The 19795-nt window shown below is 40.1% G+C and overlaps 1 protein-coding gene across 1 annotated transcript in view; it reads left to right on the top strand.

The window, feature by feature from the left end:
• The window catches only part of NEK8 (NIMA related kinase 8), a 196830-nt gene that overhangs the window by 64228 nt on the left and 112807 nt on the right, over positions 1 to 19795 (top strand). The window contains exon 4 of the mRNA XM_053706189.1: positions 16304 to 16435. Within this exon, the coding sequence (XP_053562164.1) occupies positions 16304 to 16435 (132 nt within the window). The remainder of the gene's footprint in view (positions 1 to 16303; positions 16436 to 19795) is intronic.

Here is a 19795-nt window from a genome sequence, read left to right as displayed (position 1 = left end):
CAAGGAACATCATCAGTTCCTAAGGTTCGCTTTTCTGGACAAGCATTACCAGTTTGTGGCACTTCCATTTGGATTAGCCACTGCTCCAAGGATTTTCACAAAGGTACTAGGGTCCCTTCTAGCGGTTCTAAGACCAAGGGGCATTGCAGTAGTACCTTACTTGGACGACATCCTGATTCAAGCGTCGTCCCTGTCAAAAGCAAAGGCTCATACGGACATCGTCCTAGCCTTTCTCAGATCTCACGGATGGAAGGTGAACAAAGAAAAAAAGTTCTCTGTCCCCGTCAACAAGAGTTCCCTTCTTGGGAACAATAATAGATTTCTTAGAAATGAGAATTTTTCTGACAGAGGTCAGAAAATCAAAACTTCTAAGCTCTTGTCAAGTACTTCATTCTGTTCCTCGTCCTTCCATAGCGCAGTGCATGGAAGTAATAGGATTGATGGTTGCAACAATGGACATAGTTCCTTTTGCACAAATTCATCTAAGACCATTACAACTGTGCATGCTCAGACAGTGGAATGGGGATTATACAGACTTGTCTCCGACGATTCAAGTAGATCAAAAGACCAGAGATTCACTCCGTTGGTGGCTGACCCTGGACAATCTGTCACAGGGAATGAGCTTCCGCAGACCAGAGTGGGTCATTGTCACGACCGACGCCAGCCTAGTGGGCTGGGGCGCGGTCTGGGAATCCCTGAAAGCTCAGGGTCTATGGTCTCGGGAAGAGTCTCTTCTCCCGATAAACATTCTGGAACTGAGAGCGATATTCAATGCTCTCAGAGCTTGGCCTCAACTAGCAAAGGCCAAATTCATAAGGTTTCAGTCAGACAACATGACGACCGTTGCATATATCAATCATCAGGGGGGAACAAGGACTTCCCTGGCGATGAAAGAAGTGACCAAGATAGTTCAATGGGCGGAGGATCACTCCTGCTACTTGTCTGCGATCCACATCCCAGGAGTGGAAAATTGGGAAGCGGATTTTCTGAGTCGTCAGACATTCCATCCGGGGGAGTGGGAACTCCATCCGGAAATCTTTGCCCAAATAACTCAATTATGGGGCATTCCAGACATGGATCTGATGGCGTCTCGTCAGAACTTCAAGGTTCCTTGCTACGGGTCCAGATCCAGGGATCCCAAGGCGACCCTAGTAGATGCACTAGTAGCACCTTGGACCTTCAACCTAGCTTATGTATTCTCACCGTTTCCTCTCATCCCCAGGCTGGTAGCCAGGATCAATCAGGAGAGGGCCTCGGTGATCTTGATAGCTCCTGCGTGGCCACGCAGGACTTGGTATGCAGACCTGGTGAATATGTCATCGGCTCCACCATGGAAGCTACCTTTGAGACAGGACCTTCTTGTTCAGGGTCCATTCGAACATCCTAATCTGGTTTCCCTCCAACTGACGGCTTGGAGATTGAACGCTTGATTTTATCAAAGCGTGGGTTTTCAGATTCTGTAATAGATACTCTGATTCAGGCTAGAAAGCCTGTAACTAGAAAAATTTACCATAAAATATGGAAAAAATATATCTGTTGGTGTGAATCTAAAGGATTCCCATGGAACAAGATAAAAATTCCTAAGATTCTATCCTTTCTACAAGAAGGTTTGGAGAAAGGATTATCTGCAAGTTCTCTGAAGGGACAGATCTCTGCTTTATCTGTTTTACTTCACAAAAGACTGGCAGCTGTGCCAGATGTTCAAGCATTTGTTCAGGCTCTGGTTAGGATCAAGCCTGTTTACAGACCTTTGACTCCTCCCTGGAGTCTAAATCTAGTTCTTTCAGTTCTTCAAGGGGTTCCGTTTGAACCCTTACATTCCGTAGATATTAAGTTATTATCTTGGAAAGTTTTGTTTTTGGTTGCAATTTCTTCTGCTAGAAGAGTTTCAGAGTTATCTGCTCTGCAGTGTTCTCCGCCCTATCTGGTGTTCCATGCAGATAAGGTGGTTTTGCGTACTAAGCCTGGTTTTCTTCCGAAAGTTGTTTCCAACAAAAATATTAACCAGGAGATAGTTGTACCTTCTTTGTGTCCGAATCCAGTTTCAAAGAAGGAACGTTTGTTACACAATTTGAACGTAGTCCGTGCTCTAAAATTCTATTTAGAGGCTACTAAAGATTTCAGACAAACATCTTCCTTGTTTGTTGTTTATTCTGGTAAAAGGAGAGGTCAAAAAGCGACTTCTACCTCTCTTTCCTTTTGGCTTAAAAGCATTATCCGATTGGCTTATGAGACTGCCGGACGGCAGCCTCCTGAAAGAATCACAGCTCACTCCACTAGGGCTGTGGCTTCCACATGGGCCTTCAAGAACGAGGCTTCTGTTGACCAGATATGTAAGGCAGCGACTTGGTCTTCACTGCACACTTTTGCCAAATTTTACAAATTTGATACTTTTGCTTCTTCGGAGGCTATTTTTGGGAGAAAGGTTTTGCAAGCCGTGGTGCCTTCCATTTAGGTGACCTGATTTGCTCCCTCCCTTCATCCGTGTCCTAAAGCTTTGGTATTGGTTCCCACAAGTAAGGATGACGCCGTGGACCGGACACACCAATGTTGGAGAAAACAGAATTTATGCTTACCTGATAAATTACTTTCTCCAACGGTGTGTCCGGTCCACGGCCCGCCCTGGTTTTTTAATCAGGTCTGATGAATTATTTTCTCTAACTACAGTCACCACGGTATCATATGGTTTCTCCTATATATATTTCCTCCTGTCCGTCGGTCGAATGACTGGGGTGGGCGGAGCCTAGGAGGGATCATGTGACCAGCTTTGCTGGGACTCTTTGCCATTTCCTGTTGGGGAAGAGAATATCCCACAAGTAAGGATGACGCCGTGGACCGGACACACCGTTGGAGAAAGTAATTTATCAGGTAAGCATAAATTCTGTTTTTTTTATCTCGTTGTTTCGGTGGCATTGCTGGCGATTTATTTTTAGACGATGTGACAAATCTTTCCATTCAAGATGAAAAAATAGTGTGAGAGAAAAAAAAAAAAAAGGAAGGGAGAACTAATTGTTCCCCGTACGTTATCAAATATTAGTAAATGTGTAGTTAAACCAAACACAAACAAGTGAACAAAAAAACAAAGAAAAACAAGTGCAGTAATATGCACACCTAGCAAGGTGGCAAAGTGAATATGACACCTAGCAATTCCCCTAGGTAATTAGTTACAAAAATATACCCCAGATTTAAGGCCTACCTATTTCTCTACGGTCAATCTCTGATATAGCTTGCTTACACAATGTCCTAACACCCTTTGTTGGAAGAAGGTAGCCTTAATGTTACCGAGAAAGTCAAGGTGCTGGATTAACAAAAAAACGGTTCACCAATCACCTACATCCCCAAATTATTTCTAAAAAATACTCAGCAAAAACTGTAGCTTTAAATCACCCTCTACCACTGTACAGCAACCCTCCCAACAATCTTTTCTTTGATCTTAGTATATACTTTTGGGCTTAGTATATATCCCTATCAAACATTACCTCTTAACAAGCTACTTATACAATTTGTGCAGCTTGAGGAGGGGAGCAAAAAAAAAGCACACACAAGCAAAACAGAAAAAAAAGCAAACAGAACCCCACACACAGCAGTGATATAATATAACAGTAATATAGCTGTAGTATAACATCAATGTCTCTAAATCCTTTATCTTAAGTCCCAGCTGTTTTATTCAACTTCTCACAGCCAAATTTACGCAGCCAATGATCACTGTTTCATTCTGGCAAGAACTGTGCCTACTGTGAACCAGGGTCCCCCTCTTTGTCAGGCACACCTATCCTCTGTTATAATGCAGAGCCTCTTAAATACGTTCCAGGTGGTAGTCCAAACCTCTACACATTCAGGGGCCTAGGCCAGCGTTATTATCCCAGCCGGCTTTTCACCCCCAGGTTTTACCACTATCTAACAAAAGTTTGTACGCTCACTGTAAACAAAATTTCAGATGCTGTTTACTGATTAAGTTTCCTTTTTATGCAAGTATAGTTCCTTATTTTCTCCCTTCTCTCCTGTTATAAATCTCCCTTAGACAATGTCCCAGAAAGAAGGAAAGGGGCCTCTCAGTCCAGTGACAAAATAACCAAGATGTCCTGACCCCGATTTATGTAAAAAAAGCAGACATGTTGTAGATCCATTAAAATAGCTCACAGCAAACACATACCGCCCGGGTGGTGTAACTAATCCATTACTAAGTCCATTATATTACATACAGGTTTTTTCCTCCAGTGTATAATATACTCATAACTACCTGCTCATTGCTGCTTCACCGTCTCCTTCCTTACCTGGATCAGGGCGAGATATCTCCCGTACTTTACCAGGTGTGGAGTTGGACGGAATTACGAAGATGATTCCGGCACAGCAGGAGCCGACCTTCTTCCCGAGTATCTTGTCTTCGTGCTGTCGCACTAACCTGTTTCCGGGGCTGCCACAACTGATGACGTTGCACGGTGTACGTCTCTTCTGCTACACCACCCGACTCCGGGGCCGCCGTATGTGTTTGCGGCCAGTGCCTAACCGGCCTGAGTAGGCAATTGGGGCTTCCGGCAAACCTCTCCGACCTCCGACTTCCCTGACCAGGATACTTGTTCTCGGCTATAGGGAGCTTGTTTGTGGGGAAGTGTGGTACTAGCTCTTTACACCTGAGCTGCTGAGCGTGCTACCTGCTGCACGCCCCTCCCACCGGAAACCCGGCTTTGCAGTGCCTTACCTTATTTTTCAAGTGGATAAGGCGGTTCTTCTTACTAAGTTGGGGTTTCTCCCTAAGGTGGTTTCGGATAGAAATATTAATCAGGAAATTGTTGTTCCTTCTCTCTGTCCTAATCCTTCTTCTCATAAGGAACGTCTGTTGCACAACTTGGATGTTGTGCATGCTCTAAAATTCTACCTACAGGCTACTAAGGATTTTTGCCAGTCTTCTGCCCTGTTTTTTTTTTGTTTCTCAGGAAAGTGTAAGTGTCAGAAGGCTACTTCTACTTCTCTTTCCCTCTGGTTGAGAAGTAGGATTCGTTTTGCTTATGAGACTGCTGGACAGCAGCCTCCTGAGAGAATTACGGCTCATTCCACTAGGGCTGTCTCCTCTTCTTGGGCTTTCAAAAATGAAGCTTCTGTGGAACAGATTTGCAAGGCTGCAACATGGTCCTCTCTGCATACTTTTTCCAAATGTTATACTTTTGCCTTGGCTGAGACCTCTTTTGGGAGAAAGGTTCTTCAAGCGGTGGTGCCTTCTGTTTAGGTCTGCCTGTCTTGTTCTCCCTCCCTGTTCATTCCGTGTCCTCTAGCTTGGGTATTGGTTCCCACTAGTAATTTCAATGACGTTATGGACTCTCCATGTCTTAGGAAATAAAATAAAATGTATGCTTACCTGATAAATTTCTTTCTTTCCGGTCATGGAGAGTCCATGACCCCACCCTTAAGATTAGACAGTATTTTTTTTTCTAAACCTTAGGCACTTCTACACCTTTGTGTTGTCGTCTTTTTCCATTTCTCTTCGGGTGAATGACTGAGGGTTATGGGTAAGAGAAGTAACACTTAACAGCTTGATGTGGTGTTCTTTGCCTCCTCCTACTGGCCAGGAGTGAATATCCCACTAGTAATTGGTATCACATCGTGGACTCTCCATGTCCGGAAAGAAAGAAATTTATCAGGTAAGCATAAATCTTTTTCTTTTTTTTCTTCAAATTATTTCTAAATTATTATTTTTTTAGTTTTATTTTTTTACATAAACTATTTAATTAATCTGAATTGAAAAAGCTGCAAGCCAATAAAATAACCACACTTTTATTGAAAGTAACACACTAAAATTGGACAAAAAAAATTCTTAAAACAATAATATGCTACACATTGAAAAAAATGATAATGCCATTTTCGGCCAAAATGTTTCTGTGACCGAAATTTTGGTGCATCTCTACTTAAAACAATATTAATTATCAATATAGTGTATTATTCAGTATTAAGTTCGGTGTAACAAAATCAGATTTAACAGTATTTTTTTTACCAATTATCCAAATAAAGTATAGTCCTAGAAAACTATTATTATATCTAAAACAGTAAGTCAAGTAATTTACCTGAAACAGCACTTGTAGGCTAGCATCAAATTTGAAATATGCTACACAATAATTTTACCGAAAATAACAGGCAAAAAACCCCAAAATAACCGAAAATGCTATTTTCGGCCGAAACGTTTTTTTTGGTAATGTATATGCACAAAAGTTCATGCAGATACTGAACATTGATCATGAATATTTTCACTATATGTAGAGATCCTTTTAGAGATAAAATCGATTGGTATGTCTTTTATTCGAATGTATGAGTGATTTATATGTATGCACATACATTTATCATGCAGAAACTGAGCATTAATTATGAATATTTTCATTAACTATGCACATTGCATACCTACAAATATCTAATGTGTTACTGTTAGTCTATATGTGCTGCTCCTTTAGTCAGGAAAGCAACATAACTACAGTACATCTGATGCTTATGTCATGTAGAGATTTTTTTAAACTTTGTATAAACTTATGTATAAATTTCTACTTTTGAGGTTCTACCCTGAAAATAGTTTGAATATTTGAGTGTTTTTGTTCTCTTTGAAGAAGTGTCCTCCTGAATGACCAGCAGTCCCATCTAAATCTTGTCTATGATCTTTAAGAGCGGCAACATTTACAAAAAGATTTGGAGGATAGGGGAATAATTAATCCTAGTACCTATGTAACCTCAGGTTCAAGAGATTTTACCCCAATCTGTTTATTATCCAAAGGGATTTACCGTCCTGTCCTGGATTTCATATCCCTAAACATATTGATCAGGATTCCCACTTGTATAATGGAAACATCCCCCAAATTTTTTCCTTTAATCTAAGGGTCGCTTTATTACTTTTATACACTGTCACACTGCGCCACTCTAGCCGTTGCTAGGGGCGCTGCGTCTCCTTCCCTGCTCGTTGCCAGGGGCTGTGTCGGGTCCGGAGGCGCTGATGACATTACCGCACGCTCCTCTCCGGTCCTGACGCCTGGGGTGCGAATCCTGCGCCTATTTGAATCACTTCTTCTCAATCTATCACTGCCCAAGTATAGGTGTTACTTTGTGTACTCCTGGGAGTGATAGATCGTTTTAGTCTTTGCCTTGCTGTGTTTGAACCCTGCCTGTCTGACTACTCTGCCTGCCATACCCCTGAATTGCTGGACTGTTATAAATTGTTGCTGAACCTGCCTGTCTGACTACTCTACCTGTTTAACCCCTGAATTGCAGGACTGATATATATTGCTGCTGAACCTGCCTATCTGACTACTCTACCTGTTTTACCCCTGAATTGTTGGATTGATATATTGCTGCTGGACCTGCCTGTCTGACTACTCTACCTGTTTAACCCTGAATTGCTAGACTGATCTTTATTGCTGAACCCTGGCTGCCTGACCATTCTAGTGGTGTGCCCTTGGACTGCTTTACTGTTGCCAAACCCTACCTGCCTCACCATTCTAGTGGTTTTTCCTTGGACTGCTTTACTGTTGCCGAATCCTGCCTGTCTGACCATTCCAGTGATTTGCCTTACCCTATTCTGCCGTTGCCACTGGAGGCTGTCCTGCCTGTGGTGAGTGCCACACTTTCTCTACTCTGGGATATTCCCTATCGTTCCGGCTCGACGCCGGGATAACAGGTCTACTGGCCGAGTTCGGTCTGATAAAGGGGTATCCCACGAGAATTACATACACCTCCAGGATTCTTATTTGCACATTCCTATAAAAAGGGATTATTTTCAGTTCCTGAGGTTTGTATATCTGCAAAACTCTGCCAGTTTGACACTATCTGCGGGATGCAATCTACTTTTACTTTTTACTTTTGTTCAAGTTTTAGCGAGAATTAGGCCATTTGTTAGGCCTATTTCTCCTCCATGGAATTTGAATTTAGTTCTTTCAGTCCTCCGAGGTCCTCCTTTTGATACCACATTCAGCATAGATGCTAATCTTTTGTCCTGGAAGGTTCTTTTTTCTTTTATCTATATCTTCAGATAGAAGAGTTTCTGAACTATCTGCTTTATCTTGCTAATCTCTTTTTCCTATTTTTCACAAAGATATGGAGGTTCTTTGTACCAAATTAGATTTTCTTCATTTGGTGTTTTCTTTGGAGCATATCAACCAGCAAATTGTTGTTCTTTCGTTGTGTTCAGATTAGGGCTGCACAATTAATCACATATGCGATTTAAAACCGTGATTAATTTGTGATTGTGTGTATGTATATATATATATATATATATATATATATATATATATATATATATATATATATATATATATATATATATATACAGGTAGCCCTCAGTTTACGCCGGGGTTAGGTTCCAGAAGGAATGGTTGTAAATCGAAACCGTTGTAAATTGAAACCCAGTTTATAATGTAAGTCAATGGGAAGTGAGGGAGTTAGGTTCCAGGCCCCTCTCAAAAATGACATAAGTAATACCTAATACATTATTTTTAAAGCTTTGAAATGAAAACTTTAAATGGTAAACAACATTATAAACCTAATAAAATAGATTGTAGCATCATCAAACTAAGTTTAATAAACAAAAACATTTGCTAAACCGCACCTAATAAAATTATTACACAAACACAGACTGTATCATCATCAATCTAAGTTTAATGAACAAAAACAAAATAATCACACAACAGACTGTATCATCATCAAACTAAGTTTAATGAACAAAAACGTTTTTTACTTGCCTTTTTCTGCAAACAGTTCTCTGCATTGAGTCTGCAGCTAAGAGAAGTGGCTGCTAGATCTTGTTCCTTTGAAAGCTGATCCATTGATCATGTCTGGCTTGCTTTTCTTTGCATGTGTTTGCTGAAACACAAGCGGACAGCTCCACCTACTGGCTATTTTAATGTATGCATGTGCTAATGCTTTCAATAGCAGTCAATGCTTTTCAATAGCAAAAAAAAGGGCGTTATTCTGAAACGGCGCAAATTGAACCGTCGTAAACCCAGGGCCACCTGTATATATATATATATATATATATATATATATATATATATATATATATATATATACACACACATATGTGGTTTTTATTTTTTGCTCCCAGAGTGAATTGGACATTGAGAAACATGTACATTAAGTTTCTGTAGTCTTAAATAAATTTTTAATTGAAAAATTAAGGTGTTATAGTCATTTATATTATATTATATATTTTTTTGCCCATATTGCCCAGCCCTAGTTCAGATCCTCTATTTCTATGGATTGGCAGTCAGAAGGATGATGAGTGTCCACAGGCCCTGCCCTATTTGTGGCAGCAGTTATTTGTACCTATATAGAGCCTGCTTTCCTACCCTATCTGTCTCCCTTTTCTCTGCTTGGCTATACATTATACTGAGTGGTGCTAGGAGGTGGGAGGGATTAAAAACTCTTGCTGTGGGTTCTTTCCCTCCTCCTAGTGGCGGGAATTATATCCCACATGTCAAGGTTCCCTGTGGAAAAAAATAATTTCTCTTTTTCTGTGCTCCATTGAAATCTATGGGAGAATACATTAATGTGGCTTCAATATTTGTAGTTAATTTTTTTGCGCATGTAGGAGTGCACAAAAAGCCTCCGTCTAGCAACGTTAACAAGTGAGCGTAAGCGCAAAATAGCACTCAACTCATAATCTAGCCCTTTATTGGTAACTCCGTTTTGAGTTTTATTACCCTGTGAAAACATCTAACAGCAGTTTTGCAGAAAGATATGTTCCCTCTCTTAAAGTGGCTGTAAACTTTACATGCTTTAAAATCAGGCCCGGAATCTAAGCACTATTTTAGAGTGACTTTAATTGACTTTAAATGCCCTGTAACTTACTTTTCTTTCATGTAATTAGCAAGAGTCCATGAGCTAGTGACGTATGGGATATACATTCCTACCAGGAGGGGCAAAGTTTCCCAAACCTCAAAATGCCTATAAATACACCCCTCACCACACCCACAAATCAGTTTTACAAACTTTGCCTCCCATGGAGGTGGTGAAGTAAGTTTGTGCTAGATTCTACGTTGATATGCGCTTCGCAGCAGGCTGGAGCCCGGTTTTCCTCTCAGTGTGCAGTGATTGTCAGAGGGATTTGAAGAGAGTATTGCCTATTTGAATTCAATGATCTCCTTCTACGGGGTCTATTTCATAGGTTCTCTGTTATCGGTCGTAGAGATTCATCTCTTACCTCCCTTTTCAGATCGACGATATACTCTTATATATACCATTACCTCTACTGATTCTCGTTTCAGTACTGGTTTGGCTTTCTACTACATGTAGATGAGTGTCCTGGGGTAAGTAAGTCTTATTTTCTGTGACACTCTAAGCTATGGTTGGGCACTTTTATATAAAGTTCTAAATATATGTGTTTAAACATTTATTTGCCTTGATTCAGGATGTTCAACGTTCCTTATTTCAGACAGTTAGTTTCATATTTGGGATAATGCATATGAATAAACCAATTTTTCTTACCTTCAAATTTGACTTTTTTCCTGTGGGCTGTTAGGCTCGCGGGGGCTGAAAATGCTTCATTTTATTGCGTCATTCTTGGCCCGGACTTTTTTGGCGCAAAAAAATTCTTTTTTTGACGTTTTTGCGCCAAAAATGTCGGCGTCACCGACATTTTTTTTTTTTATTTGTGATGCCATTTTTTTTTATTTGTGATGCCATCTTTGATATCATTAGGGTTGATGTCAGGTATATGTCTTTAGCTATTTTAGCTAGAAGAGCTTTATGGCTTAAAACTTGGAATGCTGATATGTCTTCTAAGTCAACTTTGCTTTCCCTTTCTTTCCAGGGTAATAAATTGTTTGGTTCACAGTTGGATTCTATTATTTCAACTGTTACTGGGGGGAAAGGAACTTTTTTACCACAGGATAAAAAATCTAAAGGTAAATTTAGGTCCGCTAATCGTTTTCGTTCCTTTCGTCATAATAAGGAACAAAAGCCTGATCCTTCCCCTACAGGAACGGTATCAGTTTGGAAACCATCTCCAGTCTGGAATAAATCCAAGCCCTTTAGAAAGCCAAAGCCAGCTCCCAAGTCCACATGAAGGTGCGGCCCTCATTCCAGCCCAGCTGGTAGGGGGCAGATTACGTTTTTTCAAAGAAATTTGGATCAATTCGATTCACAATCTTTGGATTCAGAACATTGTTTCACAAGGGTACAGAATAGGCTTCAAGATAAGGCCTCCTGCAAGAAGATTTTTTCTTTCCCGTGTCCCAATAAATCCAGTGAAGGCTCAAGCATTTCTGAAATGTGTTTCAGATCTAGAGTTGGCTGGAGTAATTGTGCCAGTTCCAGTTCTGGAACAGGGGCTGGGATTTTACTCAAATCTCTTCATTGTACCGAAGAAGGAGAATTCCTTCAGACCAGTTCTGGATTTAAAAATATTGAATCGTTATGTAAGGATACCAACATTCAAAATGGTAACTATAAGGACTATTCTGCCTTTTGTTCAGCAAGGGCATTATATGTCCACAATAGATTTACAAGATGCATATCTGCATATTCCGATTCATCCAGATCACTATCAGTTTCTGAGATTCTCTTTCCTAGACAAGCATTACCAGTTTGTGGCTCTGCCGTTTGGCCTAGCAACAGCTCCAAGGATTTTTACAAAGGTTCTCGGTGCCCTTCTATCTGTAATCAGAGAACAGGGTATTGTGGTATTTCCTTATTTATATCTTGGTACTTGCTCAGTCTTCACTTTTAGCAGAATCTCATACGAATCAACTTGTATCGTTTCTTCGAGAACATGGTTGGAGGATCAATTTACCAAAGAGTTCGTTGATTCCTCAGACAAAGGTAACCTTTTTAGGTTTCCAGATAGATTCAGTGTCCATGACTCTGTCGCTGACAGACAAAAGACGTCTGAAATTGGTTTCAGCTTGTCGAAACCTTCGGTCTCAATCATTCCCTTCGGTAGCCTTATGCATGGAAATTCTAGGTCTTATTACTGCTGCATCGGACGCGATCCCCTTTGCCCGTTTTCACATGCGACCTCTTCAGCTCTGTATGCTGAACCAGTGGTGCAGGGATTATACAAAGATATCGCAATTAATATCTTTAAAACCGATTGTTCGACACTCTCTAACGTGGTGGACAGACCACCATCGTTTAGTTCAGGGGGCTTCTTTTGTTCTTCCGACCTGGACTGTGATCTCAACAGATGCAAGTCTGACAGGTTGGGGAGCTGTATGGGGGTCTCTGACAGCACAAGGGGTTTGGGAATCTCAGGAGGCGAGATTACCAATCAACATTTTGGAACTCCGTGCGATTTTCAGAGCTCTTCAGTCGTGGCCTCTTCTAAAGAGAGAGTCATTCATTTGTTTTCAGACGGACAATGTCACAACCGGGGCATATGTCAATCATCAAGGAGGGACTCACAGTCCTCTGGCTATGAAAGAAGTATCTTGAATACTTGTATGGGCGGAATCCAGCTCCTGTCTAATTTCTGCGGTTCACATCCCAGGTATAGACAATTGGGAAGCGGATTATCTCAGTCGCCAGACATTAAATCCGGACGAGTGGTCTCTTCACCCAGAGGTATTTCTTCAGATTGTTCAAATGTGGGGACTTCTAGAAATAGATCTGATGGCTTCTCATATAAACAAGAAGCTTCCCAGGTATCTGTCCAGATCCAGGGATCCTCAGGCGGAAGCAGTGGATGCATTGTCACTTCCTTGGAAGTATCATCCTGCCTATATCTTTCCGCCTCTAGTTCTTCTTCCAAGAGTGATTTCCAAGATTCTAAAGGAGCGTTCGTCTGTTCTGCTGGTAGCTCCAGCATGGCCTCACAGGTTTTGGTATGCAGATCTTTTCCGGATGGTTACTTGCCAACCGTGGACTCTTCCGTTAAGACCAGACCTTCTATCGCAAGGTCCTTTTTTCCATCAGGATCTGAAATCCTTAAATTTGAAGGTATGGAGATTGAACGCTTGATTCTCAGTCATAGTGGTTTCTCTGACTCCGTAATTAATACTATGTTACAGGCTCGTAAATCTGTATCTAGGAAGATATATTATAGAGTCTGGAAGACTTACATTTCTTGGTGTTCTTCTCATCATTTTTCTTGGCATTCTTTTAGAATTCCTAGAATTCTACAGTTTCTTCAGGATGGTTTGGATAAAGGTTTGTCTGCAAGTTCCTTGAAAGGACAAATCTCTGCTCTTTCTGTTCTTTTTCACAGAAAGTCAATCTCTCCTCCTTGGAGTTTGAATTTGGTTCTAGGGGCTCTTCAAGCTCCTCCGTTTGAACCTATGAATTCGCTGGATATTAAATTACTTTCTTGGAAAGTTTTGTTTCTTTTGGCCATCTCTTCTGCTAGAAGAGTTTCTGAATTATCTGCTCTTTCTTGTGAGTCTCCTTTTCTGATTTTTCATCAGGATAAGGCGGTTTTGCGAACTTCATTTAAATTCTTATCTAAGGTTGTGAATTCTAACAACATTAGTAGAGAAATTGTAGTTCCTTCATTGTGTCCTAATCCTAAGAACTCTAAGGAAAGATCGTTGCATTCTTTGGATGTAGTTAGAGCTTTGAAATATTATGTTGAAGCTACTAAAGATTTCCGAAAGACTTCTAGTCTATTTGTTATCTTTTCTGGTTCTAGGAAAGGTCAGAAGGCTTCTGCCATTTCTTTGGCATCTTGTTTAAAGTCTTTGATTCATCATGCTTATGTTGAGTCGTGTAGAACTCCGCCTCAAAGGATTACAGCTCATTCGACTAGGTCAGTCTCCACTTCCTGGGCATTTAGGAATGAAGCTTCGGTTGATCAGATTTGCAAAGCAGCAACTTGGTCTTCTTTGCATACTTTTACTAAATTCTACCATTTTGATGTGTTTTCTTCTTCAGAAGCAGTCTTTGGTAGAAAAGTACTTCAGGCAGCTGTTTCAGTTTGATTCTTCTGCTGATATTTTCAGTTTTTTTCATTATAAGATTTAAACTTTGTTTTGGGTGTGGATTTTTTTTCAGCGGATTTGGCTGTCTTTATTTTATCCCTCCCTCTCTAGTGACTCTTGCGTGGAAGATCCACATCTTGGGTATTCATTATCCCATACGTCACTAGCTCATGGACTCTTGCTAATTACATGAAAGAAAACATAATTTATGTAAGAACTTACCTGATAAATTCATTTTTTTCATATTAGCAAGAGTCCATGAGGCCCACCCTTTTTGTGGTGGTTATGATTTTTTTGTATAAAGCACAATTATTCCAATTCCTTATTTTTTTATGCTTTCGCACTTTTATCTTATCACCCCACTTCTTGGCTATTCGTTAAACTGATTTGTGGGTGTGGAGAGGAGTGTATTTATAGGCATTTTGAGGCTTGGGAAACTTTGCCCCTCCTGGTAGGAATGTATATCCCATACGTCACTAGCTCATGGACTCTTGCTAATATGAAAGAAATTAATTTATCAGGTAAGTTCTTACATAAATTATGTTTTTAATCTGGCCATGCACTTCAAAACTCTTTTGTGTGTGTGTGTGAGCTAATGGTTTGAACTGGTCCTCTAGCTACAAAAAAAGTGCAGTTCGACTAGAGTGCAGATTGGAGAACATGTCAAACTGTTAGCTCACAAAAAAACAACAGTTTTGAAGTGGGCGGACCTGAAGGCATTAAAGTCCCTGTAAAATATTGCTTAGATTCTGGGTCTGATTTCAATACATGTAAAGTTTACCGTCACTTTAAGATTACCCCTTGTACATACCACTGTATGCAAACTACTTCAAGTTCATCTAAAAGCTGATTTTTTTTCTTTATTTACCATCAGCAACTGTTTGATACATTTATGACAGCACTTAATAGTAATCCCTTAGTGTTGTATTTAATTTCTGCCAGCTTTACTGTGCAAGTGATTGCCACCACAATTCATGGAAGACACTATTATTAGAAGTGCTTTGTGTTGTTATTTAAAAAAATAAAATAAATAAATAATAAAACTATATACACTTTTTAAAATAATAGCAATATACGTGTCTGTACATCACAAATAGATTTTCTTTTTTGCTCTCTCTCTCTCTCTCTCTCTCTCTCTCTCTCTCTCTCTCTCTCTCTCTCTCTCTCTCAATATTATTCTCTATGTCTTTCTCCTTTTTCTCCCCCTCCCCACTATGTAACCCCCCCCCCCATATGTAGCTCTAAACATTGAAATGCTGAACACCTCTGATTCGGAATAGTAATAATAATTAATATTTACTTTGCTCTGTTTGTATTTTGGAAAATAGCATTTTGTATTAGCATTAGTAGCTACACAATATAAGATACGTAAAGTATGTTAATTTGTTTTTTTGTGTTTTTTTAAGGATAGTGTTATGTAATCAAAAGTGTGTTTTAAAAGTGTTAACTGCAAACTAATGAAAAATCTGCCATGTTTGAAAGGAGAGCACTGACAAAATAAAATCTCACTCACAAGAACAACATTGATTGGTTCAATATTGATTCCCCTCCCCCTTGTCACTGCAAATTCTTAACGACATGACATGACCTATTACGATTTATAATGAGAATATATATATATATATAATTTTTTTTAAATGACATGAAACACTGTGAGATGTATTATGAAGTCGTGTTTACATTCATTATTTGCTTGCATTGCTTTAAAATACCTTTTGTGTTAAAAAGAAACAAAAGTGCTTGTCCCACACTCCAGAGAGAGGCCAGTAAGCAAATTCTGTAACCTAGGTTACCTTGAAAATGCTGCAAATTATGTAAAAAGCCTACATACTACATAGCAATTGCTTAGAGAAATAAACAAACATTTACAGCTAGCCCCAATTGGCTACAATTAAAGAGAAACCTTTTTTCAAGTAGTATTGCAATCATTAATAAAGTGACGGTTATAAATGCTTTAAAAACATTTATTTTGCATGTAGGTCTTTGGCAATTCATTACTTTATTGCTGATATAAACATATGCTCATATAAAAAGTGACCAATGTGTTCTCCAGCGCTGTAATTGTAAGCTAATCATTTGTTGTTTTCTCTCTAGCTTTTTGCCTCTATTTACAAAACGATGGCTAAATCAATAAGCATATTTTTCTGGCAAGTTTCTCAAATATAAATATATATATATATATTATTATATATTTAACCATCTGGCTGCCAGAAAAGTTTACAAACCATTATGCATTATGTAGCAACGAGTCACTCACAGCCCCTTCTGACAAACTATATTATAGTGATATCGCTTTGATTAATAAGATTATTAGCTTTTACTATCTTTCATTGTTTTATGAAATATGCCAACAAGTTAGGCATGTTTTATATCCCCCCATAATTTCTTACATCTAAATAACTCTGCTTATCGTTTTCTTTCAGGTTGTAGGTACCCCGTGTTACATATCCCCAGAGTTATGTGAAGGAAAGCCTTATAACCAGAAGAGTGACATCTGGGCCCTTGGTTGTGTCCTTTATGAACTCACAAGTCTAAAGAGAGCGTTTGAGGCAGCTGTAAGATCACATTATATCATTTACTCACAAAGCATTTTATCATTACTCATCTGTGACTTTCTTAATTATTTTTCCTCAAGGTTCATAAATTGACTGATCAAGAATTCCTACCAAATCATGTTTTATGGTTATTCTAGTGTGAGCACAGGTGGCCCAATAACCACCCAATTAACGGTTTCCCTTATTTGGGTCTCATTACAACCTGGTCTAGCTAAACTGGATCATTGCTCTGGTGCAGGCATTGTACTAGATACTTGAAAGAAGGGATGTTGTATTGATTTTGTTGTATGTACTCAGATTCTTAATATATGCATTGGTTCAGCAGTGTTTACATTCCTGTCTCATACAAAGGGTAACTGAGGCGATGTACTTGAATTCCTGTGGATAGCATTTAATTATCTGTGTCTACAGGGAAAGAGGGATCTTTTGTGGAACCATGAAACAAGTTGCAGAGGGCTAGCTAGGAACAAAAAAAAAAAAAAATCATTCCCTTGATGTAAGATATCAGATGTAGCCAATCAAGGATTATTGATTGGAAGAAACAATGTATGTTATAGTAAGTAAAAAAAAGTCAGATTTATTTTTACTATAGCTCAGTGTATGAGTATAGTAAACATGTAACAGGATGTAAAGGTGCTCATTTCTCTTACATGGTGTATCCAGTCCACGGATTCATCCTTACTTGTGGGATATTCTCAATCCCTACAGGAAGTGGCAAAGAGAGCACACAGCAGAGCTGTCCATATAGCTCCCCTCAGTCTCCGCCCCCCCAGTCATTCTCTTTGCCGCTCTAACAAGTAGCATCTCCACGGGAGGGTAAAGAGTATGTGGTGTTAGATTTGTAGTTTTTATTTCTTCAATCAAGAGTTTGTTATTTTAAAATAGTGCCGGTTTGTACTATTTACTCTGAGGCAGAAAGTGATGAAGATTTCTGCTGAGAGGAAAAAGATTTTAGCATGTTGTAACTAAAATCCATTGCTGTTCCCACACAGGACTGTTGAGTACCGGAGAACTTCAGTTGAGGGGAACAATTTGCAGGCTTAACTGCTTAAGGTATGCTCAGTCACTTTTTTTCTAACAAGACTTGGTAATGCAAGAAGACTGACAGAAATCCCCATGTGGGCAGGTAAGCCATATTCTCAGACTCGGTATAGAAGGATGGCTTAGTTAAAAGGGCTTAAATCACTGGTGGACACTGTTATGGGGAAAATCGATTATTTTTTAATATAATCTGATGTTTGCACAAGTGTTTATCATGTTTGGAACACTTTATAGGGGTTTTATACGCCTGGCATAATTTTAGACACCTAAATTGACTCAGGAAGGCCCCACAACTCCGGAGTGAAGAGGGAGGGGGCCTATTTTTCGCGCCTCAGTTGCGCAGTTGTTTTGCAAGACAGCTTCATGCAGCTTCACATGTAGAGTCCAGAGATTGCAGAAGGACTTCAGGGAGGCTTATTTTGTTCCAAAACTAATCCCCAAGGAAGGTAGGGCCACAGCAGAGACTGTGGCATCGTGCTGTAGTGTGTTAAACCGGTGGCAGCTTCAATTTGCTCCGGTTTGGGCAATAAGGGGTTAATTGGCTTGAAACTTGGTGTGCAATCTTTTCAAAGCATTAGGATCATATGGTGTAAATTTCATAAAGATCGGATGTTTTTTTCAGATTTGGTAAAAAAGTGGGTGCTTTTTATTATTTAAAGGCACAGTAACGTTTTTTCAAAAAGTGTATTTTTTTGTATTTAAGTGCTATCTAAGTCTGTCTAACATGTCTGAGCCTACAGATAGACCTTGTTCTATGTGTTTGAAAGCCATGGCGGTACCCCCATTGCATTTGTGTTTAAAGTGTGCTAAGGTATCTAAACATTTTAATGACCATGCAGTGACACTTAAAAATGTAGCCCAAGATGATTCTTTGACGTAAGGTAATGAGGATAGTCCTCCTTCCTCTCCCCATGTGTCTACACCAGTTACACCCGCGCAAGCGTTGCCTAGTACCTCTAGCGCATTGTGCCCTATTACATTACAACAATTAGCAGCAGTCATGGATAATTCCCTTGCGGCATTTCTATCCAAACTGCCAGTTTTTCCAAAAAAGCGTGATAGCTCAGTTTTAAGAACGGAGAATGAGCAATCAGAAGCTTTGGATGATTTATCTGTAGTACCCTCACAACACTCTGAAGTGGCAGTGAGGGATGGTCTGTCCGAGGGAGAAATTTCTGACACAGGAAAAATTTCTCAGCGGACAGAGTCAGATTCATTAGCGTTTAAATTTAAGCTGGAACACCTCCGCGTCCTGCTTAAGGAGGTTTTAGCTACACTAGATGATTGTGACCCCATGGTGGTCCCAGAAAAATTGTGTAAAATGGACAGATTTTTAGAGGTCCCTGTATACACTGATGCGTTTCCGATCCCAAAGAAGGTGACGGATATTGTGACTAAGGAGTGGGAGAGACCAGGTGTACCTTTTTGTTTCCCCCCCTATCTTTAAGAAAATGTTCCCCATAAATGACCCCAGGCGGGACGCGTGGCAGATGGTCCCTAAGGTGGAGGGAGCAGTTTCAACACTTGCTAAGCGTACAACTATACCAATAGAAGACAGTTGTGCTTTTAAAGACCCTATAGATAAAAAATTGGAAGGTTTGCTGAAGAAAAGGTTTGTTCAGCAAGGTTTCCTTCTCCAGCCAATTGCCTGCATTATTCCTGTAACTACTGCAGCGGCTTTTTGCTTTGAGGCGCTGGAGGAGTCGCTCCAGAGGGAGACTTCATATGACGAAGTCATGGATAGAATTCACTTTTTAAAGCTGGCTAATTCTTTTATCACTGATGCCGCTTTCCAATTAGCTAAGTTAGCTGCGAAAAATTCAGGTTTTGCCATTATGGCGCGAAGAGCGCTTTGGCTCAAATCATGGTCGGCTGACGTGTCGTCCAAAACAAAATTACTAAACATTCCTTTCAAGGGAAAGACCCTTTTTGGTCCCGAGTTGAAAGAAATTATCGCGGATATCACTGGGGGGAAGGGTCATGCCCTCCCGCAGGATAGACCGTTTAAGGCCAAAAACAAGGCTAATTTTCGCTCCTTTCGCAACTTCAGGAGCGGACCTGCTTCAACCTCTGCTGCCGCTAAGCAAGAGGGTAACGCTTCCCAGCCTAAAGCAACCTGGAAACCCTTGCAGGGCTGGAATAAGGGTAAACAGGCCAAGAAGCCTGCGCCTGCTGCCAAGACAGCATGAAGGGGTAGCCCCCGATCCGGGACCGGATCTAGTAGGGGGAAGACTTTCTCTCTTTGCTCAGGCTTGGGCAAGAGACGTTCCAGATCCCTGGGCATTAGAAATTGTTGCTCAGGGGTATCTTCTAGAATTC

This window comes from Bombina bombina, chromosome 3 (assembly GCF_027579735.1).
Source record: "Bombina bombina isolate aBomBom1 chromosome 3, aBomBom1.pri, whole genome shotgun sequence".
In the NCBI taxonomy this organism is placed as follows: Eukaryota; Metazoa; Chordata; class Amphibia; order Anura; family Bombinatoridae; genus Bombina; species Bombina bombina.
The sequence above is the reverse complement of the archived record's forward strand: the minus strand, read 5'-3'. Positions and strand labels throughout refer to the sequence as shown.